Consider the following 12,028-nt stretch of genomic DNA (forward strand, 5'->3'; position numbering starts at 1 on the left):
AAAAGACTGGATGTGGAACAATATGCATATATGTGAACTCTACTATTAATCTATTGCCCTTTCCTTTTTGGGGTATGGTTTAGTCCTCTGTTATTTTTGCGTAGTAGTTTGAGCAGTTTTCCAAGAACTGATTTTGAGTTTCTTATAATGCAAATCATCTGTGTTTTACTAGTATAATTGGCTTAACTCCACTGAAAAATAACAAGCCTGACTAATAGCCAATACTCCTCACATTGCAAAAGGCCCTAGAGATACCTTTTATACAGAAACTAATATGGATCTTCAGTAATGAAGTTTTGTGGCTAACATTTGAAAATTCTGGTATAATGTTGACATTATGACTGGCTATGTACAGATTAACAATTTATGTAAAATACCTGAATCAGACAATGAGATTATTGACCAAATGTAAATCACCCTGAATTCTCTGGGGCAATTAATTAGATTTTACTCCAGTGTGGCACCCTGAAAAACTGAGGGTGTATTGAAAGCCTATCTCTGCCAACTGCAGATGAGAGAATCCAACATACTTTGGGATGGAAGAGAGAATGACCACATGGACACATGATGCTGCCTGATACTGAATCAGACAAATTCTCCATCAAGGTTAGTATTGGCAGTGGCTTTCCAGGGTCTTTCATATCATCTGCAACCTGATATTTTTACCTGGAGATGTCAGGGACTGAACCTAGGGCCTTCTGCTTGAAAGGTACGTGTTCTACTGACCCACAGCCACTCCCCAGCTAAGTGAAGCCAATGCCACCCAAAGCTGAATAATATTTGCAGGAGAAAATGATGTAACACCAGACAACCATATTTTGAAAAATGGAGTCCCAGCCTCTGCCATCTTCTCACCAGGATGGTGATTGGAAGCTGAGGCTCAGAATCAAGACAAGGTAATTGTGGTTCTTGAGCTCATGGCAAACTACTGACATGTTATAAGGCTTTGAAGCATTAGCACTGATGGATAGCAAGAAAAGAAAAACAGAATATCCAACCCTGAGCTTCTTCGGGTTAGGCTTTTTTTCTTTTTTACACAAATTATACATGTTGTGAATTTCTGAAATGCCCACGTATGAGGTTTTAGCACCTCATCTCTCTAAAATGCACTCACGTGCAAAGAATCAGGACTTTCATTACTGCATTTTGAAAATATAAGCAACTAAAAATGTTTTAGCTCAATATAAGCCACTCGGATATGTTTTGTACGGAACAAACAATCCTGATTTGGAGCAGCCCTCAGACCCGTGACCACAGCAGCTAAAAACCATGCACAACCATTGCAGTTCAACAGGGGCAGAAATCGTAAATTTGCTGATTGTGTGTTTAGGTTGTGTGTGTGTTATGTGCCGTCAAGTCGTTTCCAACCTATGGCGACCCTATGAATGAAAGACCTCCAAAACGTTCTATCTCTAACAGACCTACTCAGATTCTGCAAACTGGAGGACGTGGCTTCTTTATCAGGAATGTTATTGATGTATAAATAAATACAGTCAATAATAACATTTGCAACATAGAATATTCTGAAAAACACAGACTGATCTATCAAGGACATGAGAGACATGGAAGTGGGCTTACACACAAGTACCTCTGCCCAGATGGGGAACAATCTGCATAGCCATATGTTACAAGTTCTACTCCTGACTCTGATTCTGCACTTAGAGATATCAATATTAGGTGCATTTGCAATGGTGAACTGTTTGGAGAGAGGAGAGGGAATCTGGGCTGAGCCTCCCCCCCTCCCTTGTTGCCCTGTCCATGCCTAATGGGTGGAATTTTAGCTTTTAAAAAAGCATTTTCTATGTGTGATCTATTGGGTCAGAGGAACACGTACTGACAAAGTCAATCTAATTAATTCTTCTTGATGGTTTCTTACTGATGGAAGTAATTCTCAGTTAATTACGTTTTATAAGTCTGTTGTTTTTCCTATCACAGGAAGAGGGCATTTGCATAATAGAGTACAACAAATTGCTGGGCAGAATTCATTATCACCCCATGCCCACGATTCATAAGGCCTGCACCCACATGCCCAACCCAGACTAACAGCACTCACACTGAAAATTATTTGAGGAAAGCAAGATTCATACTATAAAAGATCCTAGAGAAGAGGTAGGACTTGCACAAGTCCACCACGGGCAACGAAACTCTCTTCACACAGGTATACAAACACAGTTGTTAAATTTTGCCTAAAATGACTATTTTGGGAGTTGTCTGTTCAGATTAAGTGATTTTGAAGGATGTTAAAATAATTTTGAGAAGATTCTCCATTTTTTCCCTCAAAATAATCTACATTAAGTTAACCTTATGTTCCATCTAAAATTATATTCAAGACAAAGTTGGAAGTTTCATCCCAGATGAAACATCTGTTGGAATCGTAAGATAAAGGGAGTTTGATAAGATTAATGACACTGAGAGAGCAGTAATTTCACACAGCCTTACAAACAAAGACTTGGCCACTTACCATATTGTAGGTGGTTCTGAACCTTCTATTTCCAAGTAATCATATTTCTCTTCCATTTGAAAATCCGTAAATATGAGTGAAATGGTATCTCCCGGTTCGGCCACAATGGTCCACGTGCAGTCTGCGTTATTGTGGTACTCGTTTGGAAAATTAGGGCTAGAGATGACGCCACTGGATCCCCTCATAGTGCCTCCACATGCATCTTCCGCTGTTAAAAAGAAACATAAGGGGGGGACACCATACATAAGAAACAGACATTTATTTTAGAAATAATGGTTCTTCCTATGCAATTAAAATCATTTTTAAATGATGCATGAATAACTCAAATGTATTCCTAAAAGATTTCAGAGTTCCAGGCCACCAGATAGCTACAATTTGCGAAACTGGTTGCCAAAGACAGCAGATTACTAGAAAAGTTAGACACTGGGACATTGCTGAACTTATAAGTCATGAGTCACGACCTGGGAGATGCAATTTAATTTGCGAACAAGATCAGCGTTATGGCAGAGAGCAGGTCAAGCTGCAAATAAGGGCCAAGCTACAAGTGACAAATGACACTTGAACGGCAAGTGGATTGAGTGGAGGGCAAGTGAACAGGGAGAAATACACTTGCCGTTCAAGTGTCATTCGTCACTTGTAGCTTGGCCCTAAGACAGAACCTTGCCTCTTGGTCCCTGGATTTGGGGGAGGGGACATTTTCTATTGCAGTAAAAAATGCAAATCTGCAGCTGCATAATACAAATGACAAACAGCTGCAGGGGGAAGCTGTTTCAGCTCTTGAAAAGCCCTGTGGACACAGGGCTTAGCCTGCTGTGCTGTGCACCCAATCAGGACTGGGCCCTTTCAGCATTTTTAAATCGCTTTACAATAGCGGTGGTGTCCACAGGTCTGACCCATGGGTGCCACTGCATTGAGTTTGGCGGAAGTCTGTGATTCTTAGGCTTAGGTGCAGCCACTGAATGTATATACTGGATGCAAATGTGGCCACAGTTTTAAAAGCTGACTCTTTTTTTTTGCAGTTGCAATTCAGAAAATTGCACATGGAAAACTTGCTCACCCACATACTTAGCATGTAAGGTAGGATGGTCCGAATGACTGCTGTGTGGCATTGAGACAGAGACTGTCAGTTGGAATATATTGAAGGTATATAAGTCCTGGATAGTCATTTTGCAAATAATGGTTTTTGGGCCGCACATATGCAGACATACCATTGGCATGAAGGCAATCTCTAACAGCCTTTGCAGATCACACACACAGAGAACTACTTTTCCACAGGATACTTTGCTTACATTACCCAAAGTAAAGCTTCTTGAAGACACATGATTCAATCAATGAGAAATACATGTGTGATCACTGGAATATAGTTCCCTGTGATGAGCAACTATGCTTTAATGTTTTCCAATGGCTCTTTAGAAAAACAGTAGATTCCTACAGTCATTGGGATGGAACCAATTCATCACTAATGTCATTCCCTCTCATTCCTTTTAGTATCACCTGGTTGGACAAATGGACTTGGTCAGATGGGAGCCTATGCAGGCTGTACCTAGTAATTTCTATTATAATGGAAATTTGGTCAACCCAATTTGTCTGTACCCTTCCTCACCTATTAAATATTATACTCTAATCTACTAGCGTTCCAGTGAATAGTTTACAGTTATTATCTTGAATGTCATCTCCCAGGCACTATCATGCTTCTGCCTTTTATAACAGAGACATTTTAATAACGATCTTTTTTAAACAGAGCACATACTTCAAAAGGTGGCTATAGAAAGGGCTTCCTTCTTGGATGTATGCTTTATTGCATAATTAATTCAGGGTTGAGACCCTGGTCCGCAAAGCTGTTTAGTAGCTTGGGGCCCTAACATTGAGAAGAAAAGCAATACATATATATATATTGAATGCAAATAATTATATTGCTGCCATTGGGCTTAATTTCTGTTTTGTGAGATGCTGGGGTTTAAGCCTGTCTGGATGCCAGGACTTCTACCTTGGAAATCCAGATCAAACGTGAATGTGTGTGTGTGATGGTCAGAGGGAGGTTATAACGGAGAACTGTCCAAAGCATAGTTGTGGATAGAATTTCCAATCAGTGCTGACTTTTCTTATTTTATGGATCAGATTTTCAGCCTCACCATTTCCAAATATCTGAAGGAAGGCAGCTGTGCTTAAAATATATACTTTAGTTTAGTTTAGTTTAGTTTAGTTTAGTTTAGTTTAGTTTAGTTTAGTTTAGTTTAGTTTAGTTTAGTTTAGTTTAGTTTAGTTTAGTTTAGTTTAGTTTTTTCTGGGGAAGGCAATGGCAAACCACCCCATAAAAAGTCTGCCAAGAAAATGTCGTGATGTCACGTCCCCCCATGGGTCAGTAATGACTCGGTGCTTGCACAGGGGACTACCTTTACCTTTAGTTTATTCACTATTTAGCCCACTCTCCCCGCAAATAGGCCCAGGGCGGGTAACAACAAAAATATTGTATACCTATAAAGGCCAGCTAAAACTGAGACTATGAGACATGGACCAATTTGCCTCAGCCCACATGATTTGAATATGGCATGAGGCCTGACTCGTCAGTGTGAGGTGGCTCACCTAATCCAAATGAGGACAGTAGAAGATGTATCCAGCTGCCCCCCTCCTTCAGCAGGCATTTGCATCATAAGTGCATCATGGAAATAGCTGGTTGCCAATTGGGGCTGAGCAGGTATTTGGGGGGATTCCACCAGTCTGGCAGTGGTCAGGACTAGAGATGGGCACGAACAGCAATACGAACGAAAAAAAGCCACAAACAGCCCGATCAGCTATTTGCGAACAAGCTGTTTGTGAGGCCCCATTCTAAACGAACAGGTGGTCGTTGCAAGCCTCGTTCGTTGCTGGCTGCTGTTCATCAAACCAGACTATCTGGCACCTGCAATCAATTCCCTTGGCAACTGGAGGCAGAGACTGCCTGAACTCTGTTTGAACTCCTGCTGTTGCCCCGGAAACCCCAATCTAAGCCCAATGTAGCTTGATAGGCAGGTCTTCCTTTTAAGTGTGGAGCTCCAAATTTGTTACAAGGATGCAAAGAGCAGGGGGGAGGGGGGCTCCCAGCTCTGGTTTTGCAGGCAGTGGAGAGGGAGACAGTTGTTGTTGGCATTTTGAGAGAAAGACAGGGAGAGTGCATTGGAGCTTGAATTTTCTTTGTGTATGGTGAGATATGGATCTACTTCTTCAAGTTCCAGGGCTGCTGCCAGGCTCTGGACCAAGCTATTATTTATTACTGGTACCTTTCCTGCTGCCTGCTCAGGTAAGGTTTCTGGGAGTGGTGCGGTAGAGATCTACCCCTTCAAGTTCCAGCGCTGCTGCCAGGCTCTGAGGACAAGCTATTATTTATTATTGGTACATTTTCTGCTGCCTGCTCAAGTAGGATTTCTGGGAGTGGTGCAGTAGGGATCTTGATGGCCGGAGGAGGGCCTGCTGGCCCCCATGAACAACGAACAACAGACATGTTCATGAACAGGTCAGGTTCGTCAATGCTTGTTGTTCGTTGTTCATGGATGGCAACGAACAACGAACACCATGTTCATTTTTTTCCTGTTTGTGCCCATGTCTAGTTATGATCTGGGGAAAAAAATATATTAATAGCTAACGCTCAGGGTCTGGTATCCAAGGAGATACTTTAGGCGCATCTCAGGCCTACTAGATATCCAGGGGGATGCAAATATAACTTGGTCTGTAATTTGCATTTTTTTTATTCTGTTGTGCTTTCCTGGGGGTACCAAGTACCAGCCTTCAACAGTTCTCTGTACTGTGGTTTTGAAGTTATTTTCCCCTTTAAGCCACAGAATTTCTTGTCTATCCAAGAATTTCCTATACAAATATGTATAGGAAAAGTAATTAAGAACCATCTAGAAAGACTGAATAATTACACGATTTGGTGTATTCCGAATTAAATAGATTATTTTAATACATTGGTATGTTTTAGAAGGGAAAAAAACCATCATTTTTTACCAAGCCACTGGGTGAATGCGGGGGGCAGGCATTGCTGCCTGCTCTGCATCTGATTCCAATGGGGTGAAGGGCAGACAGCCTGTTCAGGACCTATTTTTTGCTTGCTCCGTGATGTATGTGGTGATAGGAAGTAAATAGGCTCAGTTAAAAAGCTGGTTAGGCCACGGCTAGTTTAGCAGGAATAGGTCAGGTAGCCCTATAGGAAGGGTTAATTGGCAAACACTCTAAGGCATCTTTCCAGTTAGTACCTGTCCAAGGTTTCCTGCTAGCTGGAGGTTTATGGGGCCAAGTATCTTAGGGTTGCCAGTATGCTTATGGATAGTCTCTATTTCTTTTTCAGGAGAAGCATAACAAGCTGCAATTAAAATGTAAAGCTTTTACCACTACAGCATTTCTGTTTTGGGGAGGGGGGAAGCCTTCTATTGATTCCTGATTGTGTATCTTTTAAAAAGAAAAACATTATGTTGGCACATAATTGATTCTGCACTGATTAGACTTGCAATAAGCAAAATCTGCAGATCTGGTCAGTGCAATCTGTGTAGCAGCACTTTTCCAGATCCCTACCCTAACTGAATGCATGTAAAATCTACGTTCAGTGTACTTTGGATTTTTCATCAAGTGTATGTTAATTCTCATGTTACATTCAACAAATGTACAGCTGCATGGGTGATTTAACCCCACATTTATCCTGGTAAACTGGTCCCCAGTTTTATGGGTAAAGGGAATGCTAATTGGTTCTTTCTTACAAATAGAATGACACACGTACACTCAGGATGTATGTCATTAACATGTGAACAGGGCTGAGAGCCAGTTTGGTGTAGTCGTTAAGAACAACGGGAGTCTAATCGGGAGAAATAGGTTTGATTCCCTACTCCTCTACTTGAAGCCAAATGGGTGACCACGGGTCAGTCCAACAGCTCTTCGAGAGCTCTCTCACCCCCACCCACCTCACAGGGTGATTGTCATGAGGATAATAACAACATACTTTGTAAATCACTCTGACTGGGGCCGTTTCCAGATGGCTTACCTGAAGCCGCTCCATGCCACAATGTTGTGGATCGTGCCAGGGAAAATGCGAAATATTGCGTTTTCTCGCACGAATTTTGCAAAACTCGTGCAAAACTCATGCGAGAAAATGAGATATTTCACGTTTTCCCCGGCATGATTCACAACATTATGGCATGGAGCGGCTTCAGGTAAGCCATCTGGAAATGGCCTGGATGTTAAGTTGTTCTGAAGGGCGGTATATAAATCAAAGGCAGCTATTATTATTATTATTATTAAGTTAAAAACTACCTCATTACAATATTTGACACATGCTTTATAAGATGATTGTGACAGTTTTTAAAATATATCCCATACAATTAGGCTGTGATCTTACATGGCTGCACATTTGCCCTTTATTTCCTGGATAAAAGCATGGGTTTGGCTCATATTCTAAGTCGTTACAAATCCCTTTTCCTTCTTTTCCCCCCACATGCAGCAATCTATTCATTTTTCCTTGCATGTACCCTGTATTTCCAGTACATGGAGTCCCCCATTCTTCAACTCTTTTCTGAAAAATAGCATTTGGTCTAGGAAAATTATAATCAATTAAAATCATAATTTTGTGGCAGAGAACTGACTTGATCCTAGATCTGCACAGGGCTTTTTTTCTGGGAAAAGAGGTGGTGGAACTCAGGGGGTTGCCCTCAGAGAAAATGTTCACATGGCTGGTGGCCCCATCCCCTGATCTCCAGACAGAGGGGAGTTTAGATTGCCCTCCGTGCTGGGCAATCTAAACTCCCATCTGTCTGGAGATCAGGGGGCGGGGCCACCAGCCATATGACCATTTTCAAGAGGTTCCGGAACTCCGTTCCCCCTGAAAGAAAGCCCTGGATCTGCCTTAGTACAGTCCTATGGAAAGTTACTCCAATCTGTTGATTTCAGTGGACTTTGGCTGGAGCAACTTTGCATTGGGATGTTCCGTGCTGCCATTATATCACACTACAGCATAGAACGCACAATAAAAAAGCAATATAATTTCAAACTGAAAAAAAAAGAAAAGAGAATTCTAAATTCTGTAGTGTAGATGATTGCTTAAGTAAGAAAATATGCACGTAACTTGAAACACACACAAAAAAAAGGCACAGAGCAAATTTCCAGCAGCACCCTGGAAGTCTTCTTAATCAAATAATGTTAGGTATTATTGTTAAAGAAGCCTGACTTTTATCTTCAGATAAAGAGACTCATATAACGAAACGCTTTCAAGAGTTCAGTCTCCTTTCATTTCTGTGGGAGGGCAATTATGCAGGGAGCTTAAAATGGAGCCCTCCAGAATGAGATTTCTGATTATCACTTCTCCCAGAAGCTATGAATAGGACTTGACTTATTCAGGATAGACTTTCTCTCAACCAAATTACAGTGATTGCTGGGTCAGCAGGTTTTTTTCCCCCTTCAGCCAAAAATTTATCAGACCGGGTCCACTTTTGTCTACAAAAGTTCATGTCTATGTACATTCAAAACGAAAGATATAAAACAGAGTATTGCAATACACTATGCAATATTAGAGGGGAAAGAAAATTCTCTATGTAATTTAAACAAAGCTCAACAAAACATATGCACATGCATTTAAATATAAATGTTTGCACAGATACATTTGAACCATTCCCTCAAAATATGAGTATTAATTGGCTATTTTCATTTCAAAAGCTCTGCTTATTTTGTTTATTGCTGATGTTCATTTTTGGTTATTGTATTTATTTGAGAGGAGTAATTCCCTGCTTGTTTGGGAACTACAAAGTAGGAAGCCAGGTTATTTGTTTCTTGGGGAGGAGTGAAGAGGAGATAGGAAAAGTAATTGACTTAGGTCTGGCAAATAGGTGGGACCATATAAACATTTACTTTATTGAAGAACAGGTTTATCATGCCTTCTGTCAAAAAGGGCCCCAGGTCCCCTTACCCTCCTGGCTGGAGGGGAGGTGTGATGTCATCATGTTAGAAGCATGCACCAGGAAGACCATTCCGTGCCTTTTCCCCACCAGCCATGTGAGGGGGGGAGGCTGGGACCATGGGATCCCCTGCCTCCATTGGGGGGCTGGCAACCCTAGGGCCTGTTAAGGCAGATAACAATGTCAATTCAACAAAACAGGAGAAATCTAGACAGCAAGGAACAGTAGCGTAACAGAATTAAACAGCCAAAATTCAGCCTACACCAAATGCTTTTGTGAACAACCACGTTTTTACAACTTTTACCAAAAATCAAGAATACCTGAGGAAATCAGGGCCCACCCTCATTGTACCAGAGGAGAAAGTCCTTTAAATATCTTTGGCCCAGACAATTTAGATCTTGAAAATTCTAAACTATCACCATGATTTCAATCCAGCAACAGACTAGGTAGATGAAGAAGGAACGGTGCTGAGGGCTGGGGTGGGGGGTGAGGCTGGGGTTTATGGGGGTTGGGCCATTTAAAGGGCCCTGCCACTTGCAAGTGGCAGGTCCCTTTAAACTAGCAGCTGGCAGCCGGTGGGGGGGATTTCACCCACCGGCCAGCTGATAGTTTAAAGGGACCTGCCACTTGCAAGCGGCAGGAAAGGGCCCATTAAACAATTAAATGCCCCTTCCCCTGCTGCTAAGTGGCTGGAAAGGGCAACCTCACGAACCACAAACTGTTTTGGGAACTTGCCCCAGTTCGTGGGAGTTTGTGGTTCCTGGTTCGTGGAAACCCACGAACCACGAACCTCATGGTTTGGGGGTTTTTTTTGGTTCGTGCCCATGTCTACTTGCCACCACATATCATCTCATTCTGTGATGCAACATTAGTTCTTCAATAACTCTTCGTCCCTTTCCTTCTTAGGGCAAAGTAGCCACAGCCAGAATAAATGAAGTACTGCTGCTTTTTAAAACTAGGTACTTCTGGGGTCAAGGATGAAGATGTGTCAAGTGCATGGCAGCTCCTCCTTTTTAAAGTGCACAGAGCCCTAGATACCCAGCTGCTTATACTGCTGACTGATGGAAAGAAGTTTATTCCTGTTTTCAGGATTCCAAAACAGTCAGAAAAACCTTGAATGCATCCCCTCAATAGGAGTAATGTGAAGTTTTCCACTTGGCTTACTGAAGTTTGAAAAGGGATGACTGATCAGCCACTGGCTCAGCCTGTATCCAGCAATCAGAGTTGACATTTGAAATACTGCTTGGTTGTGTCTTAACAGAATGAAGATGTTCCATTGCATAAAAAAGGATAACCAAACATATATGAATACATGTTGCTTTGCCACAGATTTCTCCTCTCTGCCATTCTGTCTGCTGCCACCACGACCAATTATTAAAAAAGCACATTGTTAATAGGAAAAAAAAAGTTTGACATTTTGAAATGAGACTTTCTACTTAAGTGACCAGTGAGCCTTAAAGCAGTCACTTAATGTCTATGCAGTGCTCCCGATCTGTCTGATTCAATTTGCACACGTCTATTCTTGCATTGCCTTGTGGGAATTGCAGTTTTTGTCTACCACAGGTTTGCCAAAAAAAAAAAAAAGCTTTAAAACGAACACACTCAAAAGAGATGGGTCTTGGGGCTTGTCATAACACAATATGCCTTGTATTGCCCACAGTGAAAACGAACAGGAAAATCAGCTGAATGTTAATTCCCTATACAACCTGTTGTGTTATGACAAAGAGCAGCTCTAATTTTATTTTATGTATTTTATGTATTTTAACTTGGGGAGGGCATTACCCCAGAACAATGATGCTTACTCAGTGGCTCAGGAGCCACACTACTTATGGCACCCTTCCCATGTTCTAGGACAGTCAGCAGTGGACATTCCCTTTTTCAGGACTCCAAAACAACCTTAATACAATGGTTGTTGTGGATTTTCTGGGCTGTATTGCCGTGGTCTTGGCATTGTAGTTCCTGACGTTTCGCCAGCAGCTGTGGCTGGCATCTTCAGAGGTGTAGCACCAAAAGACAGAGAGCAGAACCACAAGTGACAAAAGGCACAGATTGGACACTTGTCTGCTTCCCTCAAGTTTTGATGGGAAATGTAGGCATCCTGGTCTCGCAGCTTCGCTCTCTGACTGCTGTTCAATCGCCTTTTCAACTGTCACTTGTCCAACATTCCACCAAGCTGCCTACATTTCCCATCAAAACTTGAGGGAAGCTGACAAGTGTCCAATCTGTGCCTTTTGTCACTTGTGGTTCTGCTCAGAGATCTCTCAGTGTCAGGAACTACAATGCCAAGACCACGGCAATACAGCCCGGAAAACCCACAACAACCATCGTTCTCCGGCCGTGAAAGCCTTCGACAATATAACCTTAATACATTCCCTCAATAGGAATAATGTGAAGTTTTCCACGTAGCTTACTGAGGCCACAGAGACTGGAGAGAAGACAGGGGTGGTGCTGGACATTCTATCCGTGGAATGAGACCCACAGCTCAGAGAGGCTCACTGACCATTTCCAGACACGTTGAATAATGCATTTTCAATGCACTTTAGCAATCCTTTGGAAGTGGATTTTTTGTTCCATACATGGAAAAGCAGTTCCAAATGTTCACTAAAGAGTATTGAAAGTGGATTATTCAACGTGTGTGGAAGCAGCCACTGCTTAC

The 12,028-nt window shown here is 42.0% G+C and overlaps 1 protein-coding gene across 3 annotated transcripts in view; it reads right to left on the bottom strand.

The window, feature by feature from the left end:
* CSMD3 (CUB and Sushi multiple domains 3) overlaps window positions 1–12,028 on the bottom strand; it is a 922,268-nt gene that overhangs the window by 595,068 nt on the left and 315,172 nt on the right. For all 3 annotated transcript variants that reach the window (XM_054984891.1, XM_054984890.1, XM_054984889.1), the window contains exon 5: window positions 2,462–2,669. In XM_054984891.1, coding sequence (XP_054840866.1) covers window positions 2,462–2,669 — 208 coding nt within the window. The remainder of the gene's footprint in view (window positions 1–2,461; window positions 2,670–12,028) is intronic.

This window comes from Eublepharis macularius, chromosome 7 (assembly GCF_028583425.1).
Source record: "Eublepharis macularius isolate TG4126 chromosome 7, MPM_Emac_v1.0, whole genome shotgun sequence".
NCBI classification, from domain to species: domain Eukaryota; kingdom Metazoa; phylum Chordata; class Lepidosauria; order Squamata; family Eublepharidae; genus Eublepharis; species Eublepharis macularius.